This window comes from Hoplias malabaricus, chromosome 17, assembly GCF_029633855.1.
Source record: "Hoplias malabaricus isolate fHopMal1 chromosome 17, fHopMal1.hap1, whole genome shotgun sequence".
Classification (NCBI taxonomy): domain Eukaryota; kingdom Metazoa; phylum Chordata; class Actinopteri; order Characiformes; family Erythrinidae; genus Hoplias; species Hoplias malabaricus.
Genome location: NC_089816.1, coordinates 19,150,084 through 19,169,009, shown reverse-complemented (window position 1 = coordinate 19,169,009; position 18,926 = coordinate 19,150,084). Strand labels below are relative to the sequence as shown.

Below are 18,926 nucleotides of genomic sequence, written 5' to 3'. Positions count from 1 at the left end.
TCAAGGTGCAAAATACAGCAGATCCCAGCAGGTCCAAGGCCCCCTAATTAACCCTTTTGGAATTGTTGAAAGTCATAAAATCGTGTGTGTGTGTGTGTGTGTGCGTGTGTTCTGTTGGTATCTGTGAACCCTACTGAGTTTGCAACAAAAATGGAGAATTTCAGCTTTTATTTTTCTAAACTAACCAGCTCGGCAGCACTGGTCTGTCACAGGGTGGCACTGTAGAGAATTGGTCAGTTAACTCACTCTTAATATCGGTCTGCTCTTCTGAAGAAAACAGAGACAATGTTTCTCACTCTAAGCTGCTTTACCTCAGGTCCAAAGCATGGGTCTTTTTAACTACTGTTATTCACACAAACACAGACACAGCGCTGAGGCTGTGGTGTGGTATTTTGTTAGATGTTTGAGTATTGTATATGAGCACAAAGTGTTTTATAGTTACGCTATGCTCGGAGGGTGCATTACTGATCTGAGCGGTTCATTTATTTTTACTGAAGGTGTTCAGTGCACAGTGGAAGAGAGGGTCACAAATGGGTATTTCACACTGCAAAGGTCTCCTGTGCTGACATCTGTTGTGATTACTCGCTCTGGAGGGATCCCTCTGGCCAACAGCATCCACAGAGTCGTCTGGGTCTCAGGAGCCTTGATGCACAGATCAAGAGAGGCTCAACCCTGCCTCGTAACCTAACGCCATCCCAGGAGCTTTGAAGCAGGACTGTGCTGTGGTCTCAAACCAGTCGTAGGTCTGTGTTTTCTACTTCCCGTGGCCTATAGCTCAGGCAGCAGATGGAATGCTAATGAGACCCTATAGCTTCTGTAGCAGAGCAGATAAGGCCGTTTCTGAAAAGAGGTCTAATAAAGAACAGCAGCAGCTCTGTATAAAAGAGCCCAGAGCTGCTTGGACTGGCTTTGTGGATGTTTGATGACTACCTGTGGGTTTGTTGTTTTATAGAAGCCACTGTAAAGCGATTAATGGAAGTGACTTCTTCTGAGAGTCGCCTCCGAGGACGCGTCCTAAACACAAACCAAATAAAAGCCACTTCCCCTTAACACCAGGCGCCTGCTGAAACGGCCCGAGCAAAAAAACTGAATGTAAAATTAGACGAAATGGAGAGAAATGGAGAAGCGGGGTGCTCCCCAGAGTATCGATAAAAGCCTGACAGGAGCTCAGTATCACAATGAATGGAGTTCTGCAGCATGTTCTCTGCATTTATTAATGAGAGGGACTGAGGATGCTGGAAAATACTGACCTCAAACACATTCCCTATCAAACAAACAGCCTTCAGCCAAAACATTAAAATGAGCTCCTTGTTCACGCACTCACGCTCCTTTCATCTCCTCCACTGACCACGCCACTCCTTCCGTACTTGTGAAATTAAAGGCTGTATTGGAAGGTGGATCATTCTCAGCGCTGCAGTGACACTGACGTGGTGGTGGTGTGTTAGTGTGTGTTGTGCTGGTGCGAGAGGAGCAGACACAGCAGTGCTGCTGGAGTTTTAAACCCTGTGTCCACTCACTGTCCACTCTGTGAGACACTCCTCCCTCGTTGGCCCACCCCAGGGAGGGGACAGCGGAGCTAAGAGTGGGGACAGTGAGGGGACAGCGGAGCCAAGAGGGGGGACAGTGAGGGTAAGGTGAGTGTAGAAACAAGGATTTGGCTTTAATGGCTGATATTTCTCTTATTCTGTGGACTGTCCTTCCATCGGTCAGTGGATTAATGTAACGTCCTCAGGAATGAGTAACTTCTGCTTAATGACCCTTAATGACTGGACATCAAAGAAAACAGTGCTGTTTAACTACTGCACACTTTATAAAGCATCCTTCAGTCTATTTATGCCACTGTAATGAAACTAAAGGCGGTTAATTATGTCTCCTGCGTTAGATACAGCATCACACTGTGAATCAGAGGCGTGTTATTTATACGCTGCCCATGTTAATGGTCACTAAGGGCCTGTTGGTTTAGAAAGTTAATAACCACTAAAACAGTGTGTGCTGCTGGTGTTTTTCTGCTTGATTTTTCACTGGAAATAAAGAGACGGTTTAAGGTGGCAGGTGCACTGCGTGGTTCCTTTCTATTATTCGTCACACACAGATTATGAACACAATCAGATTTATAGGATAATCTGTTTCATCATCAGCTCTGTCCTGCTTTTCCTCTCTGGATTTACTCACACTGCTGGGTTTTATTATGAAACAGAGCTGAAATGTCTTCTCTGGCCCAGGGCTGGTGTCGGGGATGTAACCTCATTGCCGTCCGGCGCAGGACGACGCACTTAAGTGACCATTCTACTGCACTGCATTGCACTGGCCTCGTTTAGCATGCAGCTGACCTCAGCTCTGAGACACATTAAAGCACTGAGGAGGGTCAGGAAAAGGACAGCGGCGCTAAATGTCATCGCACCTAGGAGGTGCAAAACTGAAGTAGGCCAAGACCAAAAATAAAAACTCCTGGGCAGCGAGGTAGGACAGTGATTTAAAACAACCCTGTGTATAAAGCTCTGAGTGTGTCTCCTCTCCCCAGTGTCTGTAAATGGGTAAAAAAACAAAGTGTCTGGGTCTGGTATGCTAGGCTCTCTCTCTGATCACTTAAGGTGGAAATGTCTACAAACTTGAGGCACTAGTGCAGATTACAGTGCAGTTTCTAGGTTTATAAATATCCAGATTACTTGCCCACCATCGATTCTCTGCAAGCTGTTCTCACACAGCACACACTCAGCTGCAACATGTTACACTACAGTGTTTATGATGGTTGTAGCTTGTCGTGTAATTCAGTCAAAGCTCAGGCAAAGTAAAAAATGCCTGAACGCTGTTCAGTTTGGGGTTGTAATTAAAGCCAGGAAGTTTATAGATGTGAACTGGGATTTTCAAAAGCTCTTTCCTGCTTTTAAAGACATAAATAAATAATGAAAATAATAGTAAATAAAATATAGACCTCGCTCCTTAAGATATTTTTAGATTCAGAAGCTGGGGCGCCTCCTGCTGTGCTCCTGCCTTTGATAACTGACTCTCGTACCATTTCTTAAAGCAGGTATAGATCCATGCCACAATCACAGTCCTCCATCCTCATGTCGCAGCCAGGCCTGTGGAATTGGCTCTCGTGACTGTACGACTGACACTGTGCTCCAAGTGAAGCTGAGTAAACCACAACGGAGGATTAACATTAGCCCCTAATATCCCCTATAACGCATTCACAGTCACTTGCGTCCCGGAGTGGATTTAGCAGTGTTGGGGACGAGAGTCGTGAGATTAAACCCTGAGTAAACAGCGCGAGAGGAGACGCCTGAAAGGACAAGCTCATTTGATTTGATTGAATCCCGTCTGAAGATAACGGCTCGTGTTCCTCTGATCCTCTTCTCCGCTGACAGTCAGCTGTTCACCCATGATTTGATGCAGAGCTAATGTGGAATAATGAGCCAGACCCTGGTGAGAAATCAAACTTTTAGCCCCGGCAGGTTTTCCAGGCGTGCAGCGATGCTGGACACACACCTGTTATTGAATAAGACTTTGACATTGCAGCAAAGGAAGCAAATGTGTCCTGAACATAAAACAAAGCGTCCAAAACATCTCAAACATTAGAGCCACCCTGTTCCTCTTCAGCCACTCTGTAGTTCTACAGTCACAGTCCATCCTCCTCAGGACCCCCACAGAGCAGGTGTGGTGGAGGATCATTCTCAGAGCTGCAGTGAAACTGACGTGGTGGTGGTGTTGTGATGCTGCGAGTGGATCAGACACAGCAGTGCTGCTGGAGGGTCTGCAGGGTTTACAATTAGTAAATTACAATTAGGTTCCAGGACCGGATTTGGCCGGTGGAAAAGCAGGAGAGCTGAGGCGAGGTGAGTAGGTTCCATGCAGCCGAAAAAGAGCTATTAGTTAGGGAACATAAATGAACCATATTCTATAATCATTGTAGATTTGTACACAACACCTCAGGGTCAGGGGTGATTTGGTGGTACTGAGCATGATGCCTTGAGTTGGGGTTAGGATTAGGATTACAGTAGGTTTAGAATAAGTTTATTGTATGTACTCCAGTACATTCACTAATTCTTAGTCCCTGGCCTTCCTGAGGCTGGGACCGGGCCGTACCTGATGTGATTGATGGTGAGGCTGGAGGGAGGTATGAAGAAGTCGTCCACTCTGTCGAAGCGGCGTCCCACCGGCTGCGTGTGGACGGTGTGGTGCGAGGAGCTGCCGCTGGCCTGGTTAATCACCTGCGCATCAGGAAAACAACATGACAGGTTCTGATCCGAGAGTTAATTCACATCGGCGCCGTGGCCTCGGCTTTGATAGCTATCGTCTCATCTGCCTCGCTGTCGTCCTGCTCTGGGACGGCTCTGCTTACAGCTTTATTTGGGGCAGTAATTTGAAAGGTGGCTCCGCGGGGACACCCTGCTATGCTGATTCAATCATGTTACATCATTTACAAATGGCCTGGAAATGTCAGTAAAAATCATTAAGGGACCAGAGGAAGGGGAGGGAAGTGAACTTCCACTCACTTCAAGAGCAGTTTTTAACAAGGTGTGATCTTCACTCCAGAGATGCTGAGTGACAGATTTGAGACCTGAGAGCAGAGCTGGGGATTAGCGCACCCTTAAAGATGATTTGTAACATGATGAGCTGAGAGCTAATCCTCTGCATCCACTGTTCTCAAACTGGAGTGTTTGCCCCAGGTCGGGGGGGTTGACGTTTGAGGTGTGGGAGTCATTACAGATCACTAGATGGACATGATCAGGTCCTGCTGAAGAGTTTGGGTTCCACAGCTCAGCAGTTGCAGGTGACATCCTCTGAAGGGAGGAAGCTGCAGTATATTGGGGTTAATATTTGTGCAGTTCTGTTTATTTCTGTTTATATTCTAAGCCACACACCGGGTTCAAAAATTAAAACATTCAATGTGGCATATCAAACAGGGGCTGTATATTTATTATATTCTTATTGTCATTAAGATAATCATCTAAATGGAGGCCTCCAAATTTTTGGGTATGACTTCAGCATCCCATGACAAAGACTTTGGCACATGTGAGAGCCCAGAGAGCAATGAATGTTTGGCCCAAATATGGCACATCTGCACCACTCTTATGGCCCACATCTGGCCTTCATTGACGTGTTGACTCAGGGGGAGTCTGGCTGCCTAAGCTCAGATACAGAGCCACCTTAAATGGGCCAGATATCAGGTGTTTTGTGGAACAAATCTGGGCCAAATCAACATTTGGCCCATGTCCGTCCCCACACAACACTGGCCGGTGCTGTAATTGAGTCGTAAGAGCCAAAAGTGGCACAGATTAAGCCTAAATCTATCTGGGAGCTCTTTAACCCTCACCAGCACCAACAACTGAATGACTTAAGCTCTTGGACGTCTGTGTTTTTGTTACCTGTAGGGTGGGGAAGTTCTTCTCCAGATCCCCCCAGCTCAGAATCCACACCTGGTCATGGGATTTATCGTAGTGGAGCTTCACTGGAACCTGGTCTGTGTTCACTGTCTGTACAGAAATAAAGTAAAACACATCAGTCTCTGGCATGTGTTCAAGGAAAGAGAGACAAAGTTGTGCAGTATGTGGCTGCAATCAAATCCTCACAGGGATTGCAGCATCTATTGTAAAGGCAAGACGCACACCACTCTTTCTCTAAGAGCACGGGAGGAAGTACAGACCCATCAAACTGTTCTGGTTAATAATGAAATGGTAGCGTGCTGCTCCCTCACCTCTCCTAATAGTCCGGCCATGGCCCTGCTCTAATGTTCCTGGCTCTGGGCATTTTAACACCCTGCACACTCTCAGCGAGCCTGTCAGTGAACATCTTGCTTTTAAAAGAACAGATGGAAGGTTTTTATTCGCGGGGTTCAGTTACATGGCCATATTTCGTAATGGAGCACTGTCAGTAACAATTGTTCAGACACTCTGGGATAATTGCTCTCTGTCTGTACTCATTTCCAGTCGCCCGCCAGGGGATTGTCTTCACTCAGACACGAATAACTCATTTTTGAACAGAAAATAAAGACAATTAAAAAAAAAGGATTTCACAAACCTCTTCATGCAAACACACGCCGACTGATGCAACACACATCTGACATTTATATCAACATCGGAGCAATGTTTTCACTCGTTACACCTGGTTTCAGAAAGTGAACATTCAGAGGAGTTTGGGTATTTATTTAAATATGAATCAAGTCTGAAAAACCTCCCACTGTGCTCATTTTGCTTCAGCTCCACTGCAGCGCTCTGGTTCTCTGATTCGTCCAGTTCTGGTCCAGTGTCTTTTGCACAAACTCGGCACTGGAGCTGGACCCAGTTCCATCTTTCCTTTCAGCAAACTACTGCTGATCCACAAAACCTGGCTTTCCATCATCACAGTCACATCCAAACCTTGTTCCTGTTCCACAACGACTGAAAATCTAACTGCGCTGACATCTTGCTTGTTCTCAGCTGGAACCAAAGAACAGTGGGTTCTTCAGCAGGAACTGTGATGAAATTCATGAGTGAGTGGAGATAAAGAAGCTCCAGAAAGAGCTCAGGGCTTAAAATAAAGTGGACTGGTCATTTACAGAGTGTTATATCACCCTCAATAGTGTTCTGGGTAAAGTCTGTGGAGGTTCTCCTTCTGAAATAGGGAAATGGAAAACTGGAAATGACCCGTTACCTGATTTTTGTTAATTTGGTCTAAAGGGCTAAGAGACTGTGGAGATGTTGGAGTTGGTATGATCGTGGTCTCCCTCAGGTCCGCTGAACACAGGATGGAGAAAGGGAGAAATATAGAGACATTTATTCAGAGGAATATTTAAAGATGAAAATTTTATCTCGTCTTGGTCGGTTTTCTGTGGGCAAATGCTTGGAGCACCCCCCTGTCTTTCCATCTCCATTGGATCAGGTGGTTAATTAGCACTCGATAATCAGAGATAATGAAGCCAAATCTCTCAGTGATGGAATAACAAGCATGTGTCTCCAACGAGGGGCCACTGGAAGCCTGGCTGAGAGAGAGAGAGAGAGAGAGAGAAATAGTGATACCCGCTGGCACCAATCAGGGCGCTGGCTGAGAGGGACGGCCAGTTTTATCTGCCTGACACATCTGCCAACTCCCTGCCAGCCTCCTTCCCACCACCCAAGTATCGCCAGGGAGGGCTGAGCTGGAAAACACTGGCAGTGTCCTGAGGCCAAAGAGGCAACAGCAATCTAGATTTGACTGACGTTCTGAGACTGACCTGCGGCGGTCGGAGGCCATAAATCATGCACATGAACAGAGTAACTCTGCCCCTTTCCTGTTCTGAAACTCCCCCATTTTTCACCCAGCTGTCTGTCTGAGATTGTGCTCACTCTTGTAACCACGTCAAGATTTGTCAAAGACTTTCAAACTTTAGGAAACTTTTCTGAGCGACTAGCAAGTACTTTGGCCAGTTTGCTTTTTTAGAAATAAGTTAAATGCCTACAGTGACTCTAAGAGGACATTCCTGATTAATCTGCTCCACTTCATGACAAACAAATGTCCTCATCCTTTGTGACCAAGATGTTCATCCTTTTCCAGACAATTCTAAACAACCTCCTGCTAAATGTAGCTAGGCTAGCAGGGCTTCTCCCAAACTTGGATGCTGCAACAGGCAACAATAACATGCACACACTCACTCAGCTCGACAGCCAATAGATCTCGCAACACAGCACAGCCACATCTGAGTGCCAAACGAGAGCACCGAAGCACAAAGACCTCCGAAACAAGGGTTTGTTTGTGTGTTGAGAATCACGGTGTTGGGAGAGAGAATAAAGCCTCGTGATTCTACAAAGACAATGATGTACGCTTGGACCAGTCAGTCAGAGTACGTTTAATCCAAGAAAGAACATTTGATAACAATGTATTATTTTTTTATCATGAACTCTGAGAGCCAGGAAGCCTCTGAGCAAAAGGGTAGATGTTGAAAAGCGAGCTCGCCAAACTGGTGGCCACTTTTAATCCGCTCAGTCTGGAGCAAGAGATGTTTTAGTGGCTCACACTGGCACGGAGAATAGGACGCAGCATGATTACTGTGGAAATGAAGCGCTGAAGCCACTTGCATTTATAAGCATCAGCGAGAATTGCCCTACGTGGCGAGAGGGATGGGGTTAAGGCTGGAAATGAGCTCATTAGGTGTTAGAATATGTCTGGGAGAAATATACAAAATGATATCTCGCAACAAGCGTGCACTTAAAAGTCTCTGAGTGCATGAATTATGCAGTGAACATGGTGTTTCTGGTGTCGGCGGACCACTTCCCAGCACAGCTTCATTAGATAAATCGGAGACAAAGCTCTGAAGCCTGGAATATTAGATGGAGAAATTTTAGTTGTGGTTTATTTGTGGGCTTACTTGAACGGCCTTCTGAGATTGGATGTCCACAATCAGCACTCTGTTTAGCAGCGGCTGTGCAGCGTAGATGAACTTATCCTTCACGTTCACTGCCGACGTCCACGTGCACTTCTGCTCCTCCTCGCCCTCCACTTTCGGACAAACTTCCTCCTGTAAACACACACAAAAACCGAGCATGTCATTGCAATTTACCAGATGTGGCTGACTTCATTGAAAGTCAATGCTAGGGACTCGCGTGCAGAGAAAGAGGAGCTCTCAGAATATCACAGTGAGACATATGGTGCAGAGCAGCTCTCCCAGGCCTCGGTGGGTTTAGCTGAAGTGGGCATTAAGGCCTGTGCTGTGCTGGGACCATGTGCATATTTTAAAATTCCTCCTCGACTCTGTGTTTGTGCCGAGCCTAATGTCTGTGTTTCAGCAAAACTCCTGGTGATACCTGTGACTTTTACTGAGGTTCCTTACAGTGAATTATAACAAATATACTTCCCATTTGAAGAAGGGGTTAATGTTTTCATTTAGTGAATATTTAGCTAATATCTCCACTCTATATATAGATGTATTCTTCCATAGGATCGATAGAGCAGACTGGAACTTTCATCAATCTTCTATAAGCACTTGGACCTGATCAGGATCATTGTGGGTCCAGAGCCTACTCGCGATCCTCATACGAGCGAGTTCTCACCTCTTTAACGTCCAGCCCCAGGTCCACCATCCACTCGCCAACACATCCCCCCGGGTCTCTGCAGCTATGGAGATGGAGCCTCTTTCACTGCTCTCGCAATTACTCACAGCCCACCTGCACCAAGCTGCTCCGGACCCCGTATGATAATTACTTTAACAAGCTCAGGGTTTCAGTATTCACACACGACTGGATCTGTTCTGTTCGCGGGTGGAGGTCATTGTTTCCAACACTTTTCAGCAACTGAGAAAGCCATCTCTAAGCCAGATAATTCAGGCAAAGATCAGGGAGGTTAGATACGGAGCCATTGTTCGGTTCATGTTCACATTAAAGGTTCTAATCTTCTTCTAACGTCAAGAATTGCCCCGACCCCTTGTCTGAGTTTGTCCAATCACAGCGCTGGACCCGCGCTAAGAGAAATAAGAGCAGTGAGTAAACACTGAGAAAAACGAGAACGGAGAAGAAAGAGGAACAAGCAAAAACAGCTAAAAACCAGAGGTATTAAAAATATTTTTTATAATTTCCAGCTCTTTAAAATGTTGGTGTTGTGTAGAACCATTTTCCACCAATCTGAGGCACCATTTCAACATGTTAGTCTAGGTCTCCATGCAAATAGTTCTATACACAACTAGAACCACTGACGTTAATCAAGAACCCTTGAAGAATCATGGTATTTAAATGTCTAGAACAAGCATGGTATAATTTCATTCATTTCTCACCGCAGCTCTTAGCTGTCACTTTGGATACCTGCAAAGGTCTAAGAAACTATAATATAAATAGGGGTTAAACCCCTGACCTCTCATTTGTACTTTGTTCTCCTTCTTTGCTGATGCTAAGTAAAGCGATCTGTCCATCACCCCACGATTTATTAACATGTTCTCATTTACGTGCAGAAAGCAGAGGCAGGAAACAACAGGGTCATGGCTCTTACACAGAGGAGCATGTTCCTCTACAGTTCCTCCCCAGACGACACTCGTGTTGAGGCCTGGACGTGAGACCCATTTCCTAATGAAGAGCGAGAGCCTCTGGGGAAGCTGAGAGAGGCTGAGGTTCTGCTCCACGCTAACGCTCCTGCCTCCTGAACGAGCACGACTACCATCAAACGACCAAGAGAGAGGAAAACGCTCAATTTAAAGCATCTCCCAGTCGTCTATCAACCACCCCCCACTATGAGAGAAGCAGAAGAGAAGGCAGTGATATCACTGGATATGACTGGAGGATTCATCACCCATTCTCTCTCACGGGAGCCGCGAGCGTCTCGGCTCAGACAGAGCTCGACGCTAATTAGACGGAGCTGAAATATCGGGTGAGACAGGATTGAAGCTCCCTCTTTCTGTGCAGAGGCCAAGACACACGAAGATGATGTGAGGGTTTGTGCTGTAAGTCACCGTTCAGTTGCACCCCAGAGTCACTGGCAATTGCCAAACACACAGGGGGGGGGGGGGGGGGTCAGTATTCATCCAAATAAAGCGTGTTTGTAAGCGTAAATAAAGTGTAAAATGATCCACTTATTAGTTGGTACCTGTGCTGCACTGGTGCTCCTCACATGGTCCTGGATTGCAGAGACTTGCCAGCATCTGGGCTGGACATTGGATCAGATTTGTTTCAGAACACACCTGATATGGGGTCCATTTAAGGTGGAGCTGTGGCTGAGTCAAGGCAGACAGACCCCCAAGGCCAAATGAGGGACATAAAAGAACTGCAGATGTGTTCCTGCCTCGCGCCAAATGACTCAGTGCAGTGTAGGCTCCGGACCTAGGACACTCTGATCAGGGTGAAGCACTTACAGAAGATGAATGAAGGAATGAATGAGTGTATTTTCTCATTGACGTCTGGCCCCAAGTTTCTCACACAGCTCGGTATCGTTAAAGCTGATAAATATAAACCAAGGAGTGAACGATCGATGAATATTTTATGCTTTAATTGGAAAATCTGACTGGAAAATGATAAATTATTCCAGGTCTGGGCACTTTTCCCTTATTTACATATAAACACTAAGGTTAGCTCAGGCTCTCTCATATAATCTGGTTTATAGTGATGTACACACTTTACTGGAGCTGTACACTGACTGCTCTAAAGCATAAGAATGTTGTTCGTCCGTCATTGCTTTGTGAATCCTGTACTCATTAAGCTTTATAAATGCTTTGAACAATGTTATAAAATGTAATAAAGCCTCCGGGTCTTAATGGGCGCCTCACCTGAAGACCCAGGAGCTTCTCACTGGGTTTGATGTGCCGCTGGATCTCGCAGGCCACTGGCTGGATCACCTTTATACCGTCCTCGTAAAACACGTAGAACATATTACCAATGCCCAGACCTGGAAAGAGAGAGTAACAATGTAATGTAATACAGTAAATACATCAATACAAAAATATAAATCAAAACCAAACAGATCTGGACGCGAGAGTGTCACACACCTTCCTCTCTCCAAAGAATGTTGGCCACTGGAAGAGAAGAGAGAGAGAGAACTGTTAGAGAAAAGAGGATGTTGCCCCACACCTTAAATATCTCCTTTACCCCACCTTAACTATCTCATTCCCCCGCTTTAAACATCTCATCCCCACCTTAAACAACCACACCTTCCTCCTTCATATACAGTATCTCCTGCTCTGCCATATTTTTAAACATCTCGTTCCCATGTTAATTATCTTGTACATGACCTTAAATTACTCCTTCCTCACATCTTAAATATCTTTCCCCTGCTTTAAACATCTCATTCCCACCTTAAATATCTTTTTCCCCACACAATATTAAGTGGTCATCAGGTGTCAGTGTGACTCTGGGGGTGGAGGCTGTGTGGGAAGCTGTCAGCGCTCGTCCCTCGTCCTCGTCATTAAAATCAATTACTGAAATCACTAATAATTTAAAACCTATAAACGATCAGCCGGCCGCGGAGAGACGCACTGCACAATTAACTCTCCCAGAATTCCCCCGGCCCCTCCTCAGCTTGGATTAATGAGGTTTTCTGTGTCCATAAAGAGGAGGAGATCCGCTCCGGTGTTCCAGCCCTATCATCGACGCATGGCCATCTTCCAGAGAAGCACACGGCAGATGTGTGGCGAGGTTTTACGGACAGCGTTTGTCAGGGCCCTGCTCCGCTGATGAATATGCCTCATTACGGACAAATGACCGCAACATTTATGACAATGATGACTGGAGTCTGGGACTTCTTCCTCTCCACTCCCCAAATGCAGAGGCGTGACCTCCAGCTCTGTCACTCCTTTCCCCCTTTCTCCCTCCACTTCATTCCCTCCTGCTTCCATCGGCCAGAGCTCAGCAAAGCAATCTCCCTCAGCTCACCTCTGATGTTAATCTCCCTCGTGGCATCCTCTCTCTCTCTCTCTCTCTCTCTCTCTCTCTCTCTCTCTCTCTCTCATTCTCTCGTTCTCTCTCTCTTCTCTGAGAAGTGCTGACTCATTTCTTTCAAATACATTTGTGCAAACTTTAATCTTTTCAAAATATGTGCTCATTAAAAGTTACAGGAGACCACCGGAGATTAAACGAGTGTGTGATGGCATGAAGAAAAGCAGTGGAGACACACTGCCCCTGCAGTGAGAGAGAGAGACACACAGACAGAGAGAGAAAGATATATATATATATATATATATATATATATATATATATATAGAGAGAGAGAGAGAGAGAGAGAGAGAGAGAGAGAGAGAGAGAGAGAGAGAGAGAAAGAGAGAAAGGTTTTTTTAGAGATGTGATTTGTGAAGGCCCCAGTCTTTTCCAATATCACTGAGTACTGATGCTATTCGATCTCTGGACGGGGAGATGGCTGCAGTTCTGATCATACCACACCTCATACATCACACTGCACTGGTCCACGTTCAGGAGGACAACTGCAGTGGTTTAGTCCGGACCGACCCAAACTAACCTGCTGTATGTGTGAAGGCAGTGTAGGGTCAGTACAGGGTCAGTGTGTGACTTCAATGTATGGGATCCATAGTAACCTCACATGAATGATCAATTTGACGGAGACCACAGACCTCACAAACTACACGTAAGACACGGGAAACGTTATAAACAGGAAAGGGTCACTGATACGGCAAGAGTGAGATGATGTGTGTCTGCAGCTCTGCCGCTGGAGAGAGAATCTGCAGAATCACGTTCCCAGGGCAGTTGGTTTTTGGTGATCTACTGTGTAGGAGCGTGTTGTTGTTTAAAGGCAGTAACAGTATATTCCAGTGGGGTATGGTCTTATCCCTCGACCAGGTTTTACTGATTTACAGGATGTGGAGAATGTTATTCCTGTTAAGAGCCTCCTGCTGGTGACGTGTGGGGATCCTGCTTGAGCTGGGAGCTGAACCCTGCTCTGTAATGTGGATGGCTGTAGGGTTATCCACTGCGCTGTTTATACAAGAAACAGCTGATGTGTTTATGAATATTATGGGCTATTATTTCTAGATGTGTGTTAGAATCTCTTACTCTGAATTTATAGCTCAGATATTCACAACAGAAGCTGCATTGTAGCCCTGGTCTTCATTTGTGGACAGTACAGATTCCTCTTACATCTCTGGAAATCTCTCTGAGCCAGAGCTTGTTCTCCGGGAGAAACAGAGCGTATCCACACGACTGTGCTCCAGCTCTCTGAGGCAGACACAGAGGCTCCACTCAACATTTGTTTATGCGACACTTGCCCATCGGGCGGAGACCGGAGTTGGGCTCTAATTAACTGGGAAACACACGGATGCTTATCTTCACAGCCGTACGGACACTGGAGAAGGTTTCTACTGAAGATCTCACTGTCCACCACATATTCCACCCAGGAGATTCAGCAGGGGGCATCACAGTCCCCTCGGCATGTGCCGCCTGTTTCCTGCAGAGTCCTCCAATGGTTGTTTAAAATAAAACCAGATTGAGTTTGATTTAGCTTCATACTTCACTGTTAGTTCTATAAGCTTCTAATTTTCAAGCAGATGATGAAATTCATGAATGTTCCAGCTCTTGAATATTTCTGAATACTGATGTAATTAAGATGAATATAAAGTCATTCAGACTGTACAGATCAGGTCAGCATTCGTTACACTAACTCTAGAAAAAAATTGGGTCAAAAGAAAAAAAAAAAATCAACGCAATGTTTTGCGACAGTCTTTTTGAGTTGTGTCAACTTCTGGTAAAATTACAGTGCCCTGGTGGTGATAGGAACCAGATGTCTGAACAGATTAACACCTCTGTTGTTAGGAATATACAGCCTGGTGCATTAGATATAGTTTGCAAAGGTTTAATTTTTTTTTTTTTTTGGCATTCTACAAAATCTCTTAGGGGTGGAGGGGTACATAAAGCGTGATAATCCAAAATAATAAAAACATAAGAGAATATAACATTTCAGATCATCATCATTCCTTATTAAACCACAGAAGATGTGAGTAGGTCACTGAATGTGCTGTTAAAGAGTAAACACACGTGTTGGACATGGAGATGCCTGGTTCCATTCACTTGCATTGGAAAGAAATCTATTGCCAATCATTTCTTGCAAAACCACGCTGAATAGTTTTGTTTACATTTCAAGATAACTGTCAATATTTCAATAACTGGAATTTCAATTCCTTATAAACCTACTTTAATATCTCCTTAGCACCAAAATGCTCAAACTATATGCATCAGCCAAACGGACACTGTAACAATCTATGTGAAATATTCAGAAGTGAAATGAGCATTGGAGTGAATTTGTTGTTAATTCTACACCAAACGCCACAGAGAAATCTCTTTAACTTTGCTGCGGTTGGCTGTGTGTGGAAGTGTTTACGTTGGAGGAGTGCTGTTTAGCTGGAGGGGCTTTTCCCAGGCTTAAACTCGCATATCAACACTTCCCGGGCTTCAGCCAAAACAGGCTCAGACAGCATCCAATCCAACGGAGGTCTGGAGGAGTGGAGAACTAAAAAAAACATCTTTCAAAAGTTGCTATAATTGCAGGCAGAAAATCCAGAGGAAGTGGGAGGCCGGCTGGATGCCTGGCTCTGTCGGTGGAGCTGGTCTGCTGTCAGGTGGAGAGCTGTGACAGAGGATAAATAATTGTTTTCCAAGCCCATAGTGGCAGCAGTGTGATCAGACCAATGAAACCTGTACATAAGCAAAGGCAAAATAAAAGAGCAGTGGCTCCAGGGCGCTCCAACTGGCTGGAGCTGCACAAGTTAGGGTGACTTTCCAGAGAACTGAATCTGGGCTGCTTTAATGGAACACTCCAGAGACTCCCTCTGTCATTCGAACCCACTCAGATCAATAAGGATGTGCACACATTTCAGATCTCTGCTCCTTTGCGCTGGGCTCTGTGTGCACCTGTGAGCTGGAGCCGAGAGGAGGCGGATGAGGGAGAAAGTCTAAGAAAGTTGTGCTTTTGTTGTTTTTGGAGGAAAGTCTCATTGAGGAAGATCTGTCTGATCTTACTCCGTCTGATGACTATCTACTATTGCCTATAACTCCTTAACCTCCACTTACTTAAAGGCATTGTACAAAATCCTTTGTGGCTTCATTATTTTAAGACCATTCTTTAATTTTTACTACATATACGAAGGTACTCTAAGCCTTTAAAAGCTTCCTCACACTCCAATTTTTTTTTTCACATATTGGGAAAGTCCTTTAAAGTTTAAAAAGGCTTCTTCCACTGAAGAGTTCTGCAGGGGGCTACTATAAAAACCCTCATCTCACCTCATCACATCATCTCAAAAAACCCTTCTGTTTCTTTCATGTGAAGGTATGTTTTGAATCCTTAAAAGGTTTACATGCTTCTCAGTTGGTTCTGTACTCTATTATCTGAAGATTTATGTTAGAGGATAAACACCCAGAAAGAGAAACATCCAAAGGTTCCAAAATGATTTAAGAATAATTCACCTGTGTTGTTGTTGTTGTAGCTGAAACACCCACCACATGTCTGATGATCCCCACATGGAGCATGTTTTAGATGCCCTTTCTGACTTCAAGATCTTATGGTGCTTTCTTATGGTACCAACTCTATTGGACTTGACAGGGCTCTGCTGGATGTCCAGCTGTCGCTGGATTCTTTCGTTGGCCACTGATCCAAGGAGCGTTTGAACCTCTTCAAAAGACCATGGCGTAATTATATGAGCTGCCGTCGTGAGTCAGATACAAACAAACATGATCTCTGCTGCAGCTGGAGATTTTACAGATGGAGAGTTGGTGCTGGACGTCTGCGTTGCGACACATAGAGTGACGACTCTCTCTGGACAATCAGTGCTCTGCAAGGTTTACACGCTACGGTTTAGTCCCTACTCGACTCGCTCTGAACCACAAGAGAACAGCCACTAAACAAGAACCCGCTTCCAGAACCAGGACCTGATTCACCTGGTGAAGGAGTGGAAAAGACGAGTCGAATCAAGTAAAGCAGTGTAGTGTAGAGTAGAGCTGTGTATAGTAGAGTAGAGACCATGTTGTGGAAAAACTCCATTAGAGACATGGGTTTAGATGGAGCATAAAGAACCGTTAACCTGAGAGAAGATCCTTTAGCATTTGTCATTTTCCAATGAAGGTTAGGGTTCTTTGGGGAGCCACTTTAAGGAAAACCAATTTATTTTTAAGTGTGTGCTTTTTGGGAGGGTAATGGGACACTCTAGAGCAGCTGCACACGAGTCTAGAGCTTTATAAAGCCACCCACCCTCAGAGTCATCCCCAAAGCTGCTGAAAGTGTGCTGTTACTCTGAGTGGTGCCTACGGTCCAGAACCATTCCCTGGATCCTCCGACATCAACATCTGACCATGCTGACCATCTCCCTGTTTTTAAAAGTATAAATAATGCTTCCATTTTGTGAAGACCCTTTAAATTTTAAAAAGTCTCCTCCACTGTAGGGTTGTTCGGGGATCTGCTCTAAAGAAGACCGCTTCTGGCAGCTTTATTTTTAGGCAAGTGTTTGGAGGACCCTGCTGCAGGCAGTGGACAGTGAAGGTGGGCATATCCAGAGCGGTCACGGCAGAGAGCTGCTGGAGCTGCTTCACTGGCTCACTGTGTGTCAGCGTGGAACCGTAAATTACAGAGAACCAGGAGATAATCCTGACAGCAAACGCACAACCAGAGCAGAGATAGACAGCGAGGTCCAGATAAACAACAACACAGCAGATCTGCGCCGTGATAGCTTGACAAATGACCGGCTAACTTAGGAACTTTCCCTGAGAAGAGACAACAGTGCTGGGAAGCCACAGAATAATTCAGATGCATTCTCTGTGTCCAGTAAACAATACATTCACAACACATGGACAGAATGGTATGACACTTTGGGTGTTAATCCCCCAAGCGTATACAGTCATTCAGACACTTTTTAAGTTCCCAAGGATGCTATTGTGTGTGTTTATAGGAACAATTCAAGTATGTTGTAGCCTTCACCGAACGAACACCAAACCAAAACATAAACAACACAGGACCCAGTAGCGAACCTTGAATGTCATTTCAGAAAAAGACATCCTCAATATCTTGCTTGTAACATTATGCAATGTAAAATATATGCTGCTGGTGAATGTGGAAAGGACATCTCTTTTGATGAGAATAAAATCTGTTACTCCAGCAAAGCAGGGAAGAACTTGACAAATTTCTGAAGAAATGTCTGATGATTTTGTGGCCAGAAATTATATAAAAACACATTTTGATTTCAGAGCCTTCCTTAATTCAGACCTCGTTCCTTGCCGTATCTTCTGATTCCTCCTCCCCCAGCCTTAGCGTGTTATTACTGCTGTTTTCCTCCTGAGTCACGGCAGTGACATTTTCTCTGTTCTGGGAGCAGATGAGTGTGATTATACCTGAGGCACAGGCACCATTTCAATCTTTGGACTTCGTTTCTGGTAACAGTTCCATGGACAAAACTGTTGGGACTCCAGATCAGAGCATAGGGGATCTGCTTTTAACATTCTGTTATGGGTTGTTTTCTCAGAAGAGCTGCTGTGATGATGGCAAATATTGAATATTTAAGTGGTTGCGATATCAGGAATACAACTGATGAATTACACATTGTGGGCTTTTCCTTGCTTTTGAAAATATTGTGAGGAGTTATGGCATTTTCCAAGAAAAGTCTCAGGAAAATAAGATGTGCACTCTGCTAAATACCTGAAGGATTGTGGTGAATATTCTTTGATACTGATTTCTGTTACTTGAGGGTTCACATGGAGCTTGGATGTTCTCCATAGAAAGGATTCAGCATGAGGCAAATCTGCGTAGTGTCAAACATGGCTTGAGTGGTGTATCTCCTTGACCTTGATTAGATCAATGGCCATATCACAGAAAGTCATTAAACTTTCATGGAGGTGTTCCAACATCTATTCTGTAGCCCTCTCTGACAAGTTGAGCCTGTCACTCTGGCGAATGAGGAACAAACTTCAGGTGAATGCACTTCATTTCTGGAGAAAAGATGGTGAGTGCAGATTTTCCTCGTCTTGGTGGGATGCTAGAGATGTTTGAATACCAGTTAAAGTTAAAGCACACAGACACATTCAGCAGCCAGGAACCTCGAGACACACCTGTCTGACTGAAACAGAGAGAGAGAATGAGTGATGAAAATGTATTTGATAGTTCCAGGTGGAGCTGGCAACTGCCCCAGGATTATATGCTTCACTCCACAGGTAAAGAACAGAACAGATGTGAATGGAAACTGATGATAGAAGATCTCTCATCCTCTCATCCACAGTGACAGATTTACCTGGAAATGTCAAATTCAACACTAATGGCCATACATCCCCAGACCTAGAGGAAGTGTAGTGATTCTTTTCTTTTTTTGTGGGTAGTAGCCCTTTGAAATTGTGTCCAATTCACCATCATCTGATTGCACAGTCTGGCAGTCTGATGGTAGGAGTGCTGCTAGTTTTCTGAAGTTTATACACATTGCATAAGTGTGTTTTCAGGATAAAAAGAATCTCGGTATTGAAGGACTGCTCTTAACGGACAGACTGTGGACCTTCTTAATCAATATCGTTCTCCAGTAAGCT

At 44.9% G+C, this 18,926-nt stretch overlaps 1 protein-coding gene across 2 annotated transcripts in view; it reads right to left on the bottom strand.

The window, feature by feature from the left end:
* Positions 1-18,926, bottom strand: part of fstl5 (follistatin-like 5) — a 134,593-nt gene that overhangs the window by 4,471 nt on the left and 111,196 nt on the right. For both annotated transcript variants that reach the window (XM_066649968.1, XM_066649969.1), the window contains exons 11-15: positions 11,417-11,443; positions 11,198-11,316; positions 8,321-8,470; positions 5,367-5,474; positions 4,084-4,208 (exon numbers count right to left, since the gene is read on the bottom strand). In XM_066649968.1, coding sequence (XP_066506065.1) covers positions 4,084-4,208; positions 5,367-5,474; positions 8,321-8,470; positions 11,198-11,316; positions 11,417-11,443 — 529 coding nt within the window. The remainder of the gene's footprint in view (positions 1-4,083; positions 4,209-5,366; positions 5,475-8,320; positions 8,471-11,197; positions 11,317-11,416; positions 11,444-18,926) is intronic.